This window comes from Ambystoma mexicanum, chromosome 8 (genome assembly GCF_040938575.1).
Source record: "Ambystoma mexicanum isolate Mex_15411 chromosome 8, UKY_AmexF1_1, whole genome shotgun sequence".
In the NCBI taxonomy this organism is placed as follows: domain Eukaryota; kingdom Metazoa; phylum Chordata; class Amphibia; order Caudata; family Ambystomatidae; genus Ambystoma; species Ambystoma mexicanum.
Window position 1 is genome coordinate 750,006,217 of NC_090929.1, and position 20,606 is coordinate 750,026,822.

A 20,606-nucleotide genomic window follows, 5' to 3' on the forward strand; every position below is an offset into this window, starting at 1 on the left:
GGAGGTTGCAGCTGTCCAGGTCCGATCGACACCCCTGTGGGAGCCAGGTGAGCGTAACAATATGCATCCATACATACTGAGCCCGTCACCCAGCTCCACAGTACTTTAATACCCACCTATCTCTCTGAAACCGCCCACACATAAATATTGCCTTCTTCTGAGAAATCAGAAAGTACCCTCCTAATTTCTGAAGTCCCGATCCGTGATCTACTTAAAACAGCTCCTGAAGGATATGTTTTTCTTTTCTTCCCTTCTCCTTCTTACCTTTTGTTTCCCCCTCCAGTCACCAATACACGGCCAATTCTCTGTTTGGCAAGTCCCAGATCATTTATTTGTATTTTGTATTTATTATTTATAAAGTGATGTACAGGAAGTAATAATCACAGTAGATAGCGTATTAGTAATGGTGGCCATTCGATAAAGTCAGCAGAAAAATGATACACTTGATTAGTTATCAGAGATAAGCAAAGGAAGATGTGTTTTAAGGCCGGAACAAAAGATATGAAAAGAAAAGCGGATAGGCAGGGGGAGGGACTTCCAATAATTATGAGCCGTGAGAAAAAAAATGAGCGAAAGCGAGACGGAGTGCAAGGAGATTAAGGGATGAAGGAATTAAGGGCCTCATTACGAGTTTGGTGATGGGGTAAAAATGCAGCGGTAATACCGCTACTGCTGCAATACCGTACAACTATGAGTTTGGCAGAAAGTTCGAGTATTCAACTCCAGCTATGAACTAGAGGTAAATCCGTCAATTTCCACCGATTTTTGGTGGAATTACCGCGGCTGAATTACTACTGAAGTAATTCTCCTGAAAATGCCCCATTGAGAGATATGGGCTAAAAATAATGGGGACTTACACCGCCACTTGTAATCCGTGGTAATACTGCCAGACCAAGTGGCGGTAATGGTAATTGCATTGCGTGGTATTCTGTCAGATTAACCGCCAGGATACCGCCCAACTCGTAATGAGGCCCTAAGAGTGAAGAGTCAAGGGGGAGTAAAAACAGACATGGAAGGAGAAATATGAGTGGGCAATATTTTGGGGATATTTATAAACAGTACAGAGGAAATTAAAGAGAAGGCAAAAGTTAAAAGGGAGAAAGAGATGAAAGAAGAGAAGAGGAAATAGAGGTGTAGGCCATAATGAAAAGATAAGACTAATTACAGAGTTATAAACAGAGCAAAGAGGAATAGGGGAAAGGGAGGGGAGACCAAAAAGGGAAGCCAAGAATAGTCAAGGCAAAAAACAAAAACAAAGAGGCAGATGTTTGGTGGCATGAAAGGAATGAAAGGGACATGCGCACCTAATGCTATAGAGGTCGAAATCACATTTATGAGCGGTTGTAGTGATTACAGAGGATGAGAATGGCAGAAGAGAGGAAGAAAGGAGAGACCATGTGGGGGCAAAGAAGAACAATTGACTTACCGCTCGGTAATGTTCTTTCTGATGGATGTTCCTCCCATGGATTGCTCATCTATGATATCTATCTCCCAGCACAGCTACTCCTCAGGAAAGTGCACAGCATTGGAAGTACTACATGCTAGTATATATTAAGCGCCTTGACCCATGACCTTAGGTCCACATTTTTCCCTAGCACTCTGATGCTGAGGGACAGCAGAACCAAGGTGTACTAGCTATCCGCCAAGATGGGCCGGTTTGGGAGAGTGACTAGAAATCCGTGGGAGGAAGTTCCATAAGAAAGAAGGTTACAGAGAGGTAAGTTATCTGTTCTTTTAATGGATTCCTTCCTCTGACCGATTACTTATCTATGATAGACTCCTATAGCAGTACTTTGAAATGGGGTAGGGAGGAGAGCAAGGACAACACCGAAACCAGAAAACCTTGAAACACAGCTCTGCCAAAATGAGTATCCTGCCGTGACTAAGAATCCAAGCAGTAATACTTTGGAAATATGTGCAGAGAAGCCCACATAGTCACCTGGACAATGTCCAGAACAGGGACTCCACACTGCAGAGCTGAGGTGGCAGCCAGCCGTTTGGTAGAATGAGACTAAGTGCTTCAGGCACATTCTTATCAGCCAGATTGTAGCATTCTGACATACAAAGGATGGTCCACCTTGACAGGGTCTCTTTGGTCACAGCCCACACCAGCATAACCAGCAAAACATTGCTACTCTTTCTTAGTCTCCCTCCTCTGATATAGTATCTGAGAGCCTGCGCTGTATCCAGCCGATTCAAACCTTTCACTGCATTGGAAGAATGAGGCGGAGACAAAAAGACAGGAAAATTGAATTTTGGAGAGAGATGCACATCGAGACTAACTTCGGATGGAAGGAAGGTCTCACTCTCAATGTCAGCTTCTCCTTGGAGAAAACCAAATAGGGAGTTACAACCAGTAATGCCTGGAGCTCACTCATAAATGTAGCATAAGTGAAGATGACCAGGGCAATCATCGTAAGGGTGAGCAATCTTAAAGAACAAGAATGGGGGGCTCAAACAGAGCACCAAAGAGACACGTTAACACTAAATTCAAGTCCCAGACCAGAAGAACTAGCTGGTGTGGAGAAAACAGATAACATAATCCCCACAAATTTAATGACTGCAGAGATCGTGGAAAATGAGCCCTGCTCCAGGGTTCTGTTGAAAACCAAAATGTCTGCAAAATACCCCTTCACAGTGGCAATCTGTAGACTGTACGGGCCAAAGGAAGCAGAAAAACCAGAAATGAGAAAGTGGAACGAGTAAAAGGGTCCAGATTCCTCTCCCAGCGCCATGCCAAAAATATATGCCACCTGCAGCGATAAATGGATTTGGTTGTGGGCCTTCTAGCAGAGATGAGCAAGTCCAGGACGTCCTCTAACAAATCCCATTCCTTATACCTCAACTTTTCAACAGCCAGGTATAAAGGATAAGGCTGGCGAGGTGCGGATGGACGACTTGTCCTCCCGATTGGAGAGAAGAGATATGTTCTCCGTGGAAGGCAACAGGGAGGGTAGATGGACTTGTCAAGCAACTCGGGGACCACATTCGCCAGGGCCAGTCCAGAGTAATCAAAATCTTTCTGGTCCCAAAAAGGCATACTCTCCTGAGAACCAGCGCAATGACAGGGATCTGCAGAAGATGTAGAGGATTTGGAAATTCCACTTAAATGCCAACATGTCCCCCAGAGCTCCCTGTCGCAGAAGATCCCTGCAGCAGAACCACCTGCACATACTGGAAGCAAAGAGGTCTACATGAGGAGTCCTCCACTGGGAATATATCTCCTCCAGAACTTCCTGACAGATCTCCCATTCAGGAGAAGATGAAACCAATCTGCTCAAAGCATCCACAAGAACGTTCTCTGTGTTGGCCAGATGAGCTGCCGTTAGAGACATGTTGTTCTCCCTTACCCAGAATCACAGTCGCATTGCTTATCTGCACAGAGGTAAGGACCCCTCACAACCCCGTTTGTTAAGAAAGTGCATGGCAGAAGTGTTGTCTGTTATGACTAACACAGTTTTCCCTTGTACCAAAGGAAGGAATGCAAACAGGGCCAACCTGATAGCTCTAAATCCCATGAAGCAATGCCCCCATAGGTAGGTTGTCTCTCAGAGACCACGCTGCCAGGTGTGAAGAAGGCATGGTATCAACAGTATGGAACACAAGACGAAAGATGCAAGTTCGAAAACCGTTAATAAACAATGGTTGGGGTTGGAGCAATTTCTAACTGGCCCAAAACCTAACATGGGAGTAGTCTCGACCATGAAATAAAAGAAAAACCTGTCGCTGTCAGTCTTAATCAAAACAAAATGGCCTATATTAAATAAACCTAACCTTGCACTCCTTCTTAAACAACAAATGTGTGTAGGAAAGTAAAGAAAGAAATGTGTTGCAAAAGAAATGCCAGTATGGCTTAAATGATAGTTCCCTTTCCCATTTTAATAGCACAGGGTTTTTGAGAATTCAAATGGACCGGTGTCTGGCACAGCCTGATCAAGTTCAACACACTCTGGCTTGCTGGGACAGCTCAATACTTCATCGGCCTTTCAAGCTTTCCTAGCCATGGTACCAATGAACAGTTATCTCACTATATCTTTAAAAGCAAAATCCTACACGCTTCCCTCTGCCGGGCTCCAGCCTGCAGCAAAGCTTTCTCACCATCAGTTCCCATAGGCTCCCCTCAGTCGGGCCCAAGCTTGACAGTTCACATAGGCTCCCCTCAGTCGGTCTCAAGCCTGCAATGCTTCCTCTTTATCAGAAGTTCCCACAGGCTACCCTCAGTCGGGCCCAAGTCTGCCAGTTCACATAGGCTCTCCTCAGCCGGGCTTCAGCCTGCAACAGTTTATCATTTGATTTACAAGTTATACTTTCTTTACCTCATGGGGGCCCCTTCCCCAAGCGTGCTGCTTCACTTGAACTTTGTCGAAGACTTTCGAGACTGCAAGGATTTTATTAAGACCCCTGCATTACCACTTCGACCTTACTTTGGAAAACAGTTCACTGATCAGTTCAAATATACTCCCCTCTGCTGGCCTCAAGTATATCCCCTTTCTCTTCCTCTGGCTTCCCAGCGCCGGGATCAAGCTTCTGTTAAGGTAGATTTGGTATTTCGCTCTCTTGACACTATTCTCCACCCTTTGCCAATGTCGCTTGGTAGTTGTAGTTCTCTCACTTCAGGCGTTTGTAGTTTTACTTTAATCTGCTCTGCTTTCACTCTTAGTAGGATTTTATTTAAGACTGTGCTACTTTCTTACTCTGCTTCCCTTTGATATCTGCTTCAAAATGATTTTACGGAGTCTTTCAATTGTGCGACTTCCTATCGCAGGAACATCTGTTACTTTGTGGTGTGTGCGATTAACTTCAAACGCACACCTCCAACTTGTCGGCGTACGCACAACCTTCAATATTGCAAGTTTCACTTGCTGTGGCAATTTCACTCGTTCTGACATCAACCAGACTTTTGCTTTGTTCATTAATTTGCCGGTTCAAGTCTTCGCAACTTCGGATTTGCGCCTCACATACAACGTTCAAGGCTCCTTCAACAACCTTCATTTCCTCCCCAACTCAGCCGTTATCCGGGAGTGGAATGGGGTGACTTTGTACGTCTCGTAGCAGTTTCTTTCTTTTTCACACGGCTCCCTCCTTTGAACTCTTACAGCTCCATAATTACAGGGAACTCCTGCCTTCCCTCAACTTCCAGCTTTCTCAGGCAGCCCCAGGCCTTTTCCTCCATGTGGCCTGGTTTGCTACAGCCGTGTAAGAAACGCTTTCTCTGCTCCCCAGCCTCACTCTGCTGTTACCGGATCAAAAAATAAGTGTCTCTGGACTTCAAGTCCCACAATGCAGCGTTCGTATTTAACTCCCACTTCGCCAGGTCCCCAAAAACAGCATTCTGGTGGTTTTGGGAGCTGCAAGGTTTTAAATGGGATGTTACCTGTGGTCAGGGTCTCACCACCTGCCCCTCAAAGGCCTGGGCTTTAGCATCTTCCCCAGGAGAGGAGCTCTGGATTGGGCACTGCCAGGTAACCCCAGCTGCCCCTGGTTGGCTCCCTGGAGACACAGCTCCCTCGCCACAGTACAGCCTCCCCTGTACTCACAAGCCCAATGTCCTTGTAGTCCTTCCAGGCTCTCCAGGGTTCGTTCAGCTGGTGTTTTTTCCTTATGGCCTCTGTGCTTCCTCCACCATCCCTAGCCCGTTCAGAGTGTGCTTGTGAGCTCCGCCTTTTATACTAGCTGGGAGGTTTAACAGGAGTCAGGTGTGAGTGGTTGCCCATCCCTGCCTGACTCTGCCTGCCCTCGTTAACGGGACAAGATGGAGACTGGACACAGGAATCCCTGGTACATTGATTCCTATGGGTAATCTTCATGGCTCCAGTTTGCCTATTCTTCCTCCCAGTGGTTTTGGGAAAAAACAGTGGGGAGGAATTATGGGAGTTGTAGTATTTCCGAGTGATTGTAGGTAAAGGAGGAAAAATACTATCAGGAGAAGGGGAACAATGTTAATGTAAAACATGGGGAGATGTGTTTACTCTCCGTTTTCCGGTTCTCCTATGCCTCCCTTTGATCTTGGTACCAGTAGGAATTGGGCAGAGGCTGACGGGATAGGATTTAGAATGTTGTATGACGGTGGAGGAAATGTCGGGTTGGGAGGTATTAAGGAAAGGAGAACACCATGTCTCACCTTGGGATGACTCCACCCTCTCTGGTCCACTCCCTGGGTCTGGACTAAACAGCAACAACCCCTCCCTAGCCTTCTCCGAAAGAGGATACTAATGGGGGTTGATAGGGAAAAGCCCTTGGGTTTTTCAAACAGGTATCTGAACACTTTTGCTGAGATTAGAAGACGGCCTGATGAGCATCCCTGAAATTGAGACCATTGATAACTGAGAAGTCACTGTAGCAACCTCACGCGCAGCCAGGTCTGAAGCACCACAGGAATGCAGGCAGTGACAATACCCAACAACGGAAGGAAGTCTGAGGAGAAGGAGCATTTTAGAGATGTTCACTATTCGATCCTCGGGTGGGATGGTCCTGTCCAGGTGAGTGTCCAAGACCGGCAGATAAAACAATGGGACTTGGATGGTAAAACCTGAAACTTTGTGACGTGCGAGAGAAGCTAAAACTGCAACAAGCTGCACATTCAGTACAAGTGAGCCGACGCCTGATCTGGGGAGCGAGCTCGGGCGAGCCAGCCATCCATATAGGTAAAGGCATGAATGCTTCCCTTTTCAGTTGTGCCATTACCAGCAGCTTGGTGAAGACAGAGTAACAGGACTTTGAATTGGTAGTGGCAATGTCCCACTCCACTCTTAGGTACTTCCTGGGATTTTGGTTGAAGGGCACATAGAAGTAGACATCCTGGAGATCAAGCAAGACAAGCAAGTCCTGCAAGTCAAGGGCTTGAAGGATGTGAGTCAGGGTAACCATCTTGAACTTGTCCTTGCACAGATACAGGTTCACAAGTTGCAGTTCTAGCATGGCACGTAAGCCCCCATCCTTCTTTAACACCAGAAAATAAGTTGAGTACCAACCCTTGCCTCATTCCAAGTCAGGTAGCAGATCTATGGCACCCTACCCAGAAGCTGACAAACCTCCTCCAACAGGGAAGGTTTATGGTGGCAAGGACTGATTGGTCAGGGGATAGTTTAAAAGGCGTTGAGCACAGTATTCCTTGTGAATGACCTGTAAGGCCCATGTGTCAGATGTGGTAATAACCCACTCCTCGCCAAACCTGAAAATCCTGGCTCCCACAGGGGAATGGTGGTGGAAGTCTGCTTTTCAGGGGCTTTGCACATGTAGCTGGGCAGAGCAGAGTGGAGGCAGGCCTGTCCTCTGCCCCTGTGCGTGTGAGGTAAAGGGGTGAAAATCCTACCAGTGCCTGTGGTGGCTGCAGGCTGTTGGTGTTGAACCGCTTGGCCCTGAGACTTGGCAGTCTCCTTGGAGGATTTAAACCTTTGGAGGGACTCATCAACTTTTGTTCCAAACAAATTGTTGCCAACAAATGGCATGTCCAGGGGTTTGGCCTGCACCTCCGGGGTGAAACTAAAAGTCTTCAATTATGAGTCCCTCCACAACACTGTTCCAGTGGCCATCATCATTGCCACACAGTCAGCAGTATCCAGTCCTGATTGAAGGATCTGGCATGAGACCTCTTTGCTTCAAAGCCCTGCCTCATATAACATGCAGGGAAGTGCCCAGCCACCTCTGAACCTGCAGGCCAAAGACCAAAGGAGAGTTTGGCCAAGGCATAGGAGGCAATGATGGTTCTGAGGCCCAGGCTGTCCAAACTAAAACCTTTATTCTCCAGGCATTAATCCTGTCCGGAGTTAAGGAGGGGAAAGACGTCTTCAGCTTTGCCGTGACTGCCTGAACAACTAAACTCTCCGGGGAGGCATATAAAGACATGAAAGAAAGGTCAGAAGTGGCTGCCTTGAGCTTATTTGCCAAATCCCATTCAACAGATGAGATTGAGGCCGCATCCAGACACAATTCCATGACTGGAGCCTGAACTGGTTGGTTAAAGGGCAGAAGGGTCTCTCCCTGAGGACCTTCATCCAGAATGTCTGTCAACTTAAACTGCACCCTGCGTCTTGAAGAGGCAGACAACCCTAGGGTTTCAATCATTTTAGCTATCAAGTATTGAAAAGAGGCCTGAGGCTTAGCATCAGGGAGCATATTGAACTCTGAAGAAATGTCCAGACCGCTTGCTTCTTGCAAGTCAGCTGCAAGATTTCGCAACAGGGGTGTTGCTAGGTCTGGAAAAGATCAGGTTCTGAGCTAATGTTGGGACTGTCGGGACTCGGGGCTAGCTATCATTTTGGTTGTAGCACATGAGCTTCTATCCGGGGCTACAACCAAAAGACCCGGGCGTATAGCCCCCTCTGCCCCCCCTAGCAATGCCTCGTTCCGCAAGTTACCCTCTTCTCCATAAAATTCCTCAGAGACGTACCTAATTTCTTTGAGGTATGAGGGCTCCGACCAGAAGGTATTGTGTCAACTTTTTTCTCATAAATGTCTTCCATTCGAGACATAAATGTGCCACTAGGGAGCGGGGCATACTCGCGATGAATACTAGTGTATGCTTAGATTTCTTGAGATCAAAAGAAATGTAATATAATGAGATATACAAGAACGATCAACATACAGTGATGTCAATACAGCCAGAACCAAGAATCAAAAGTCTTAAGTCATTAAGCATTTGCACAACAAAACAAACTTGTCTGTGAAAAAACACAGTTTTTTTTATATAATTAAATGTAACTAAAATGCTACCTCCTATTGAGTACCAGGCAGTCATTTGAGTACAATATCCAACATTTTTTTTTAAATTCATTAAAAGTAACTAAAATGCTAACTCCTACTGAGTACCAAGCAGTCATTTGGGTACAATATCCAACATTTATTTAAACAATTCATTAAAAGTAACTAAAATGCTAACTCCTATTGAGTACCAAGAAGTCATTTGGGTACAATAGCCAACAGTTTTTTTTTTTAAATTCATTAAAAGTAACTAAAATGCTAACTCCTACTGAGAACCACGCACGCAATAGGCTTAGTATTTGGAAACATTTTCAAAAGCAACATTCATAGAAATCATACCTAAAATAGGTTATTTTATGTTTTAAAATGTATAAAAAAGGAATTTTAAGACACACAAAAGGTTGAGACCATTAAGACAACATGTACGGAGCTGATGTTGGCTTACACTTGATGACCCCCCCTATTATCTCAGGTGATATTTATTGGTTCCATAAAATATGAAAACTTGTACATTAAAGCTATATTTGTCTATACAATTTAAGGCAACCAATAAGTCACATATGCATTGCATTGTGAATGGCCCAATTATGTTTCTGAATTCTTTGTTTTAACACTGTAATGGAGAATTCAATATTGCTAAAACACAGCAACAGGACAAAAGATAGACATCATTTAATCATTTTACAATTTTTGGTAGAGAAACATCTTATTAAGTTGATCCATATATTTACATACCACACACCAGCCACTTTTAAAGAAACCTTGAACTCTCATTTGGAGCTAAGAAGTACCATAACTATCCAGTAAAAGTGTTGCCTGCAAAAAAGTAGTCAGTGATAAAGTCGTGGCGAAAATACCTCTGCAGTGAAAAGGTTTCCAAGCATAAAGTAGTCAAAGAATGCAGCTGAAAGTAGGCAAGAATGTACTGGTGCTAGGGTAATTGTTAGGATTAAGGAGGATTTTCTATTTGTGGGTTTATAATTGCCTGGTTTAGGGTTAGAGTAGGGGTTAGGGTAAGGATAGGTGTTAGGGTTTGCGTAAAGATGTTGGTCAGAATTAGGGTAAGAGTTAGGGTCAAGGTGGTTGCTGCAGAGCTGGTGATGTTGGGGTTTGGTTAGTCGTTAGTTTAGATTAAGTGTCAGGATAAGTGTGATGGTAGGGGTTATGGTATGGCTAGGGCTAATAGGATAATGGTTTTGGTAAGTGTTAAAGAAAGGGATGGGGAAGTTGGGGTGGGCTGGTGATGTTGGTGTAGGAAAAGGATTGGAATAAACTTAGTGGTTAGAGCAGAGTAAGTATTTGGGTCAGTGTTAGCCTTACCCTAACCTCAACTCTAAGGTTAGGATTAGAGGTTAGGGTAAGGACTATGTCATTTGTGTTAAGATGGTGATGAGGTTGGAATTCGGTTGACTATTCATTTTCCATGCAATTAAAATGCTTTAGGGCGCTCAAGGTTTATTGTTCTGTTAAGAGTTCTCAGTAGTAATTAGAATGAGGCGAATGTTTTAGGAACAGGATTAGGATGATTGTGGAGCCCTTATTAAAGGTTTGGATCATTGTTAGGGTTACAGATTTAAAAATAGCTTTTTTGGCAACCTTAAAACTGGCAAAATTGTCACACAATGCATTGATTGTATTTAATGACTACATTTTTTAAAACGACTTTTTGCTGGATACATTTTCTCATGACTACTTTTTACTGGGGACATTTTCACATAGAACCTATGACTAGAAGTACTTGTAAGGGTATTTGGTGGTAAGTTCTTATTTGGACTAATATTTTGCCTCTACATCGATTGTCATAGATAGTGAGTAGTCGGGGTAATCAAGAGATGTATGTTTTTTTCCTCATATTACCAGATTAAAAAGGTGCGTTGATCAATACTTTCCACTTCGTGCAATGTATGTGAGATGGTCTTTTTAAAAAATCCCTATGCCTGAAAGCTTTTATCTGACGCCGTTTCATGTGTGGCATTGTAGGTAACATTTCTCTTGAGACACATTTCTCCACATAAGATGCAGTGTTTAAGGGATTCTGTGTGAGCAATGCTTTTGTGTAGTATTGAGCATCGAAATGTTTGTTTGCAGAATACACTGTTTAGTTGGCCATGTTTTTTTTCAATAAACAAATCAAGAAATTGAACACGTGCATGACTGGAATTTAAGTGAAATAAACATTGGGGGTCATTCCGAGTACGGCAGTAGGGGGTTAACGACACCGGTAAAGATGCCGGTGCCGTTAACCCCCTACCGCCGCATTCTGAGGTCCCTTAGCGGGTCCCACTGGGGCAGGCTGGTTTTACGAGCCGCCCTTAGCGGGAGCCGCTAAGGGACCATGGTGCTAATAACGGCCCCACTATTTGCGGGCCCGTTATTAGCTCCTTCCCCATTCCCATTGAGCCGTATCCGGGCTCGAATGGGAATGGGGAATGGCATTCAGAATGGGGACTTACCGGGTCCGCCTAGGTCGGAACGTCCCGCTCCAAACTCGTCCCGTTTTCATTCAGTTTCTGATGATAGTCCTGAAATTCACTCATCATTTGTTGAACATGATGACTACATCACCAATAAATCTGATCAAGAGCAATAGCCTGCGGCGAGACCACCGATACCAACTTGGCTGACTTCGGAGTGAGGCCCTGCAATACTCTGCATTTAAAGAACACGTTAGGGAACATGCAGAGGATTTTTTCTAAATTAACAAGGGAAGCGTTCGAGTGGTGGGTACAATATGGGAGACATTCAAGGTGGCGAGCAGAGGAGAGATGATTTCCAAAGCATGGGGAGTACGCAGGGCCATTACCTCAGAGCTAAACAGATTAGAACAAGAACTAGCAGAAGAGGAGAAGAATAACACGGGACAGGACCATCTAAGGGCTGAAACCAAACTTAGACATGAGTGCCTGACACAGTAGGACAGACTAGGCAAATTCAGATATACGAAGCAAGTAGAGAGAATGCATGCACAGGGGGACAAACCAGGCAGATTACTAGCTTGGTTATATAAGATGGCAGGAAAGCACCAATACATTCAGTCCAGAATAGGGATGGAAGCATGGTTAACACCCAGTTAGAGGTTAACAAAGCGTTTTATGAATATTATAAGGAACTGTACAAAGACACCCGAGTAGAGCGTAAAAAGGAACTAGAAGAAGCGTTAGATCCTATAACCTTGCCTCAACTAGAGATACAAACTTCACACATGTTGGATGACCTTGTAACGCCAGAAGAGGTAAAAGCTATAATTAGAGTGCTGCCCTCAAGCAAAGCGCCGGGTACGGATGGGTTGCTGGGTGAATATTATAAAGAATACGCAGATACCCTTGCACCGATCTTGACGAGAGCATATAATAAGGCAATCGAAACAGGGACATTCCCAGAAAGTTTAAGGGAAGCAGTAGGAATCCCACTATCCAAAGCAGTTGATTGTGGCTCTTATAGGCCCCTGTCCCTATTGAATCAGGTCAGCAAAGTACTTACTGCACTACTAGCCAACAGGCTCAGAAGGGTAATAAATCTGTTCAAACCACCCGGACCAAACGGGATATATTACAGGTAGGAACATCTCTTGGAACGTAAGGAGTTCCACACCACACCACATCATAAGTAGCACAGAAGAAAAGGATGGGCACAGTGCGTCGCCTCACTGGATGCAACGAAGGCATTCAATTCAGTCCATTGTGTTTGGCTATATTTGACAATGGTTAAATTTGGCTTAGGGCCAAATTACATGTGCTGGGTAAAACTGGTCTACAATAAGCCCCTTGCTAGGGTTAGGACGGGGAACACATTCTCTGATAGATGGGAGTTTATAAAAAGGCACCAGATAAGGCTGCCCATTATCCCTGATGCTATATATTATGGCAATGCAACCGATAGCAGCATTGCCCAGGCAAAAATACCATGAAGCCGGAATCAGAATAAATGGAGTACACCACATAGTGTTATAGTATGCTGATGACAATTTCTACTGTATATACAGAACCCGTAGGTGAACCTACAAGATGTATCAGAGGTACTAGTAAACTTCAGTAGGCTATCAGGAATCACAATTAACACGGCCAAATAAATTAAATTTATTTGGCCGTGTTAATTGTGATTCCCATTCCCATGATCTCCTGACATTGACTATGCTGTACAGGCCGGATGGGAATGGTAGTCCAAACACATCTGGGAGCCAAAGGTTGCAGACCCCTAGACGAACTAGCGGTAAGTGACAGCAGCAAATTGCTGACACTACCACTCACATGGCAAACAAACACCTTCAGGTATTTGGGGCTGGACATCTATCATAGCCCACAACATGAACACAAGCATACCACTATACAAGCAATGGAAGGGTCCGTAAAATCAATGACGTTCTGGGGGAAGCTGCCACTGACGGTAATGGGGAGAGCAGCACTATAAAAAATGGTGGCACTGCCAAGGATGCAGCATTTTTCTGCAAATGTTCCATACAATGTCCCAAAACAATTATTTACAAAACTTTAGAGGGAATCGAGAAGCTTTCTATGGCAAAGTGGAAAAAACAGAGTTGCGCTTAGAACACTGCAGAGACAGTATGAGAGAGGGGGCCTGAGAATTCCAAACTTCGAACTGGATTATCTTGCATGCCAGGTGCAATATGTGGTCGACTGACTGGCAGATGACTCGACAGTGTTATTACAACCAGCAATATGACACCTACACCTGAAAGACTTGGTATGGGTGGCCCAACCAGAACCACAGGGTTACCCACGGCTGGTGAAACTGGGAATGGAAATTCGGCATAGGACTTGTAAAAAAACTTGATACCCAATATTACCACAGATACCCCTAGCAGCAGTAATGTCGGATAATAGAGGGCTGAGGTCCAGTGTGGGGCTACACTGGGAGACATGCAGGATTATCACCATTGGGGACCTTAGGGGTGAAGTCGAGTTAATACAATTTCAAAAACTACAAGGAACAAACCGGAACACAGTTAGGGCAATACTTACTACACTATTCTATAGTGAACACGAACAAGGGTAGATGACCATCAATAGGAGAGGAAACAATGGGACGGGAAGAGGTGGAAACAATAATAAACATCTCAGAGGGCGGGCACACCATATCCAGACTGTACGATGTGCGACGAGCACACCACTCCAGAGGGGAACTGCGAACCAGGGTGAGATGGGAAGCAGAACTAGGTAAGACATTTACAGACGATAAATGGGCTAGGGTGTCCACCTACCACAAGAAGGTCTCCAGAAATGCGAGTTTGCATTTAATACAGCTGTATGGGGCACAGAGAGCGTACCTCACGGCGAAAGTGATAGCTAGTTTCAAAGGTGCAAGTAGTTAGAGTTTACCTAAATGTAAGGTCATAAACGTGGGAATGGTGCACATGTTTTGGGAATGTAATAGCATAAAGAGGTTTTGGGGTGACATTGCACATATGGTGTCCAAAGGAGGCATAGACCTAGATGTTCGATCCCTGGAAGCATGCCTATTGGGTTTCTTTCGAAGGGGCAAGACCGGTAAAGCACTGGGGAAACTCAAAGACCTAATATATGTGTTGGCCAAACAGTGCATAGTCATGAACTGGAAATCTAGAACAAGACCTCAAGTGGAAAGGTGGTGGAGGGACCTGCAAACATGGACAATTGCAGAGAAGAGAGTATGGAAAGAGCCAATAAACGAACAAAAACTAGACCCGCCTGAAGACATGTTACAATGGACGGAACTAACAGTAACTCTATTCAACCCAAGAGTGGGTGGGAAGGATAACTAAAGGTGCAATACGGTTGGAATGGCTATGAGTAGTGGCGCAGGGCAGGGGCATCTAAGAGACAAGGGTACTTAGCAAAGGCTAGTTGAGGGGTTGGGAATGCGGGGAGTTGGGTAAGTTTGAAATGGTGTTTACTGGGTAATCATGCGACAAGTGGAAATTACTCAAATGTATAACAATGTATGTATGCACCGGTTGGTTACTCTTAAAACAATAAAAGCAATTGAAAAAATGTTTTTTTAAAAATCTGATCAAGAGCACTGTATGTGAATGAAGATGTAGTAACTCATCTGACCCGTCATGCACGTTCTCCCACCAATCCATAAAGAGCTTGGTGTAACAGTGCAAACATGGCCCTCATCCAGGTTTTCTGGATCTGTAGGTACCACTTCTTCCTGTACATAACACATTATTGTAAAGAATGAATTTAGTCAAGCCCACTAACTAGTGGCTATGGTTTAGGTCACTTGCAGGGTTGGTGCTCAGAAATTCAAACATGGCAGCAAGGCCTTTGTCATGAGCAATGACTCAGTAGATTGAAGATAGGGCCTTAGTGGATATAATCCAACTGTCTTCCCATGGAACTAGTTCTAATCTAAGTGGGACATTTCTTAAATCTAAAACAAATGAGGATATTCTTGAAACCAGATAATGTAGAAAGAGATCAACATACTCCAAAAAATGTCAATGAAACCAACAATGCAAGATATAATCCATCTTCTTTTTGGGGTCTCATAAACTTATGAATTTTACGGAGTACATGCTAGACCAGAATACTTGTAAATGCAACATAGAAGAAATTAAACTAATCTTGTGCAAGACAGCCATGGCTTAACCAATCCGTAAACAAAGATATATGTTCAAGATTTAGTTCTTTAAGGTTGTCTTTACGTTTCTTACAAAAGTGATATTTGACAATTGTTTTATTACCGCCAAGTCATTGGTTGTGTTTAATATCACAAATGCACTAGCTAAACTCTTCATCCTAGATTATTATAGCATCTCTTCTGACTGTTGAATATCTAAGTACCATCGTGTTTTTACAAAACAATCAAAACAATATGTCAATAGCATTAACCACAAATAATATTAGGATACTTTTAGACTTGGAATGAAAATATTTGAGTATCAACAGTGTCATTGTTCATAATCTCTGATACCTTCTGAATATTCTTAGTGTTCTTTATTAATAAAGGAACGATTTGTGTTTCTCTTTCATTCTCGTGCAGACCTGTTTCAGTATCGGAGACAGTTCACATTGAAACCATTCATCATTGTACATCAATCTTATTTGATGCCCATTCTCAAAGTGAGTGCCCAACATTTGTTTACATATTGATTTCACTTTTGAGACATCAGTCTGTTCCTACAGTACAATGAAAACAAGTACACATCGGTTTTGGAGCCATCCACAGTTTCTGTGATTAGTTTAAAGCACTTCAAGTCATCATCTAGCACCACTTGAACCGATTTAAAAGTTTGAAGAGGCTTATACAGAAAGTGTAATTTGAGCACAACAGAATCTATTTAACAAACTCAATAACTCTGAATAATTCATATAGCTCATATTTTGGGGGGTAAAGAACAAAACCTGCAATCAAGTATCTGTTTTTCTGTCATTATTTTGCATACATACATATGTATACACTTTTATAATATGGTCAGTTTTGAAAAATATCAAAATGTCAGTAACAATGAAAACATTTGTATTGGCTTACCTTCCAAAATGGCCTCTTTAACAGCTGCAATATATACATCTGCATCATCATGACAGGAGATATGCTTCCACTGAGACCAGTCCTTGAAAAAATATGCAAAGTCCTCACAATTCGTAATTCCACAGAACAATACTACCACTTTTTGTGGTGGGAGCAAAGCCTTCTGTAAATGCCTTATCAGATTTGTATTAGAAAAACTGTTTACTAGATCCTGAGATAAAAGGATGACAATACATTTACTTCTCTGGAACAGATACAGGTCTTCGGAATTAAAAGTGTCATTGCTGTCGACTTCATAACTTAATATGTGTTGGTTTCTGACTTGATAGCTTGTATAAAAGAGATCCTTAAGGTATTGACACCATTCTCTCCCATCAATTCCATTGACGATTAACACATCACATATATCTGCGGTGCCTGTAAAACAGAGAGAAAAAGATAAGGACTGGTTCGAAGGAAAGGAAATTCTAAATCTGGGGTGGTGCCAGATGTGCTCTATAAATAGCAAAAGCAACCCAATTGTAAGAGGACGAATACTAACAGACTACTTCACTTGAGACAACATAAATCACTGCACAGGTCCTGTGCAGACTCGTCATTCCAAAAGTATACCTGACTTAAAATGGAATAACACACTTTTAGGAATCATTTAAGTAATTTAAAAATTTTAACAGGTGTTTTACAGGACTAACCAACTTTTGCTCCTGATCAATTTATAGAGCAAAATGGAAAATGATCCAACTATGAACTGTACTGCCTTTATTCTGTCATATGACATAAGAAACTGCTACAACTCAATCCATGCGCATATCCCTGTATAATAATAGCTCAGTAATTATGAATTGTGATTGGGTACAGATGTGAGTTAACAGATTTGGTAGTTATATTTCTTCTCTCTTCAATGAGGGTAGGTCACTCTAGAGATTGATTTAAAACATGTGTTCCATATTCTAAAAACTAGGTGTGGGTTGAGAAGTAACAAGTGCCCAAGTACCAACATGTGTTTCGACCTATTAACGGTCTTTGCCAAGGCGGGACTGAGTATACATAAGCAAACTAAATAAACATATTGCACATCATATTCAAAATGTGAGGTAGAATCAACATTATAAATTGGCAGGAGGGGGAGGAAAAAAAGGAAGAAAAAAGAAGAAATCACATTAAGAATGGGCAAAAGCAGATTTCGATTTTCATCTTGGTGTCTCATTCATGCACATTTACCTACATTGTGCCATTGTCACCACTGAGTGTGCACAATTGTTATCAAGAGTGAGCTCGGATTTCGTTGGTGTCCAGAGCAAATTAAATATTTGGGTTTCTGGCTCACAAATGAGTATGTCGATTCGTGGATGTTAACATGAGGAGTCTAATATCGAAGTTGAAGCTGGAACTGGCAAGAAGGTCTGAATTTAGGTTATCACTTTGAGGCAAGATTAATGCCATCAAAATGTCATCTGCGCCATGCATCATCTACGTGATGAGCATGATGCCGCTACATGTTAGGAAGAAACGTTTAAAGAAATGGACAGTATTTTGCAAAACGTTCTGTGGTCAAACAAACAGCCACAACTATCACTGTGGAAATTACAACTCCCTTGCGAAAGAGGTGGTCTAGTGATAGCAGATTTTGCTTTGTACCATCTATCGTTCTCTGCCACCCACCTATTACTTTACCTGGAGAAATTGCCTGATGAATGGGTGGTCTGGTCTGTGCACGCCACTGTCTCCTGAGGCACTCTTGTCATTCATAAACATACAGAGTTATACAGCATCAGCGGAAACTGATTTTTTGAGGAAAACATGGCGGAAGTTGGAGGAAATGAATGGGGAGCAAGACACAATTCAGGCAAGGTCGTCTGTTTGGCTGAATACAAGTTTACAATTTGATGGGAAACCGCTCTTCTGGCCGAACTGATTCTTAGATGGGGTACAATGGATAAGGAACCTGATCGAGAAAAATAAATGGATACCCTTCCACACTTTAGCTGCCAGAAAAGACCGCCGAGAATGCACTTATGGTGAATAAATTGAGACTGGCATTTAGTGAGTTGAAAGTGTCAGATGATGATGTTTTTAGGACACATCTAATGAACCTGTAAGCAAAAGGTAATTGTTCGTCTAGAATGTAAAAGTTCTTGATGGGTTATAGGCATTGGAATGAACATCTTCTCAGGGATTTGTCCTATTGCCTTGGCACGGAGGTGACAGCTGGGAGATGGGAAAGAATGTGTGAATAGGTTGCCTTGGCTTCCTTGAATCTAGGGGAGAGAGTTTGTCAGGTCAAAATACTGAACAAAGTATACTGGACTCCGGTTAAGATGTTAGCAAGAGGTTTCAGTGATGCAGACATTTGTTGGGGCTATGGCCACACGGAGGGATCCTTCGAGCACATGATCTTGGAGTGTTCAAAGGTGAGGTAGTTTTGGCTGAAAGGCACGAGAACCATGAATAGAGTTTTAATAACAGATATTGATTTTTACTTTCAAACTGTAATATTGGGGAATGATACCCTCTTGGACGTTCTCAATTACCCACAGAGGTGCTGTTTTTTTAGAGTAGCCATTTGAGCAAAAAAGATCCTTCTGAGGAACTGGAAAAATGCCACTGTTTTTTTCAGGTCTGCTTGGACTGATGATTTATGTAAAATGTCTCTGATGAAGAGGGTAACTTTGAGCAAACAAAAGAAATTGAACCTACATGAAGGAATATGGGGGAAGTTCTTGGAGATGATATTATTAGTGGATTTGTGTTTGGCCGTCCCGGCCTGTGTATGTGTAAACTTTGCTGTATTGCTGTATTATAGTAAAACGAATAGAAATGTGAACATAAAAAGAGTTAGTTCATACACACTTCCCCCTATAATGTCTGGGCTCTACGTCCTGTTTATTAAGTTGGAGTGTTATATATGGTCCCTAAAAACTCCTTATTCAACATGAGTAATTCACCAGTGCGCAATAGATGGAGATAAATGTGACTCTGCCACCTATGATATCAATGCCAAGTGACAAGCATTGGCTTATAACGACCCCTGTAGATGTGATCCTAAGAGACATAGGGCCTCATTACACGGATGGCGGTGAACCATGGCGCTACTAGCGCCATGGTTCATGCCGGTAAAATACCGGCACCGCCTTGGTGGAAAGGGAAATTACCGCCCTATTCCAAGGTTGGCGGGGCGGTAATTCCCCCTTCCACCATTGCCCTTCCCCATTCCCATTTTTGCCCCATAGGGATCTATGGGAATGGGGAAGGCGCTAATTACGGTACCGCAAATTGCAGTACCGTAATTAGCTCCCTGGTCCCTTTGCGGGTTGGTTTTTACCGCCTGCAAAAAGCAGGCGTTAAATTCCCCAACCCGCAAAGGGACCTCGTAGTAAGGCGGTAAGGGTTTACCGGTAGCGGTAAAACACCGGTACCGGTAAACCCTTACCGCCTACCGTGTAATGAGGCCCATAGAATTGTACAATAGATAATGCAGCCCCAATAGGCTCAACTGAGTCAACACGCTTATCAATTGCTGATGAGAAGGGCGTTGCCCAGCAAGTATGTTTGTGGTTATATAAGCTGTTCTGAGAAACAGAAATATCGTATTTGGATTTGCCTTTCTAGCTTCCAACGTAATACTGTATTATTAATATTCTATAATGTAACCTATTGTCTGAGTTACTCTTTAGCTTCATGCTGTAGCACAATTCTTCAGAGGGAGAAATACTGTGCAAAATATTAGATCATTTTGAGCCTTATGATAATGCGTTATTTATGTATCATAAGAAAAATATCCATCCCAGAGTTTATCTTTTTCTACTGATATCTCGACAAAATGAGAAATGAACAGAATACTTATGTTGCCAGCGGTAGAACATTTGTGAGTTCTTAAATAGAAAAGTAGAAACAGCTAGTTTGTATCTCTAGTATAACGCTCAGCGTTAGCACACGTCTTTCACAAAGGATGAAGGAACAGGTTGGATCCTAACAACGACTTACCTCCATTTTGGGCTCGGTGAGTAGATTCGAGTCTCCTGTTTAAGGAGAGACACTGGCATATTGGCATCCCACGTGTGATCACTGCAAGGGCCATTTTGGATACTCGCTATTATACCAATGGTGAGGTCACACACTCAACACGTACATAGAATGCACCCGACACGACGCACCATTGGGGTGTTCAGTAACACAAAGTCCAAGAAGCTTGGTATTCATTATTCTCAAAGTATAAACAATTGACTGATTCATTTTACCTCCTGGACATGACCTGTTAGCTCTCTTTAATGTTTAGTACCACATTATAAAGGTGGTCTAATACCTGTAACACTTACAGCCAGATAGTTACTTGATGGCATACTGGTCCTCAGAAAGGTTTATCCCGCTATGCTTATAGCCTGCACGGACCTACAGTGAGCATGTTTAAACAGCCTTTTCAGAAACCCTCATTG

General features: G+C 43.1%; 1 protein-coding gene across 3 annotated transcripts in view; it reads right to left on the bottom strand.

Moving 5' to 3' along the window:
• The window catches only part of PIK3AP1 (phosphoinositide-3-kinase adaptor protein 1), a 1,287,206-nt gene that overhangs the window by 1,046,834 nt on the left and 219,766 nt on the right, over positions 1 to 20,606 (bottom strand). For all 3 annotated transcript variants that reach the window (XR_011268600.1, XM_069610572.1, XM_069610573.1), the window contains exon 2: positions 16,174 to 16,590. Coding sequence is in view for 2 of the 3 variants with exons in the window: in XM_069610572.1 (XP_069466673.1) it covers positions 16,174 to 16,590 (417 nt within the window). In the remaining variant the exon portion in view is untranslated. The remainder of the gene's footprint in view (positions 1 to 16,173; positions 16,591 to 20,606) is intronic.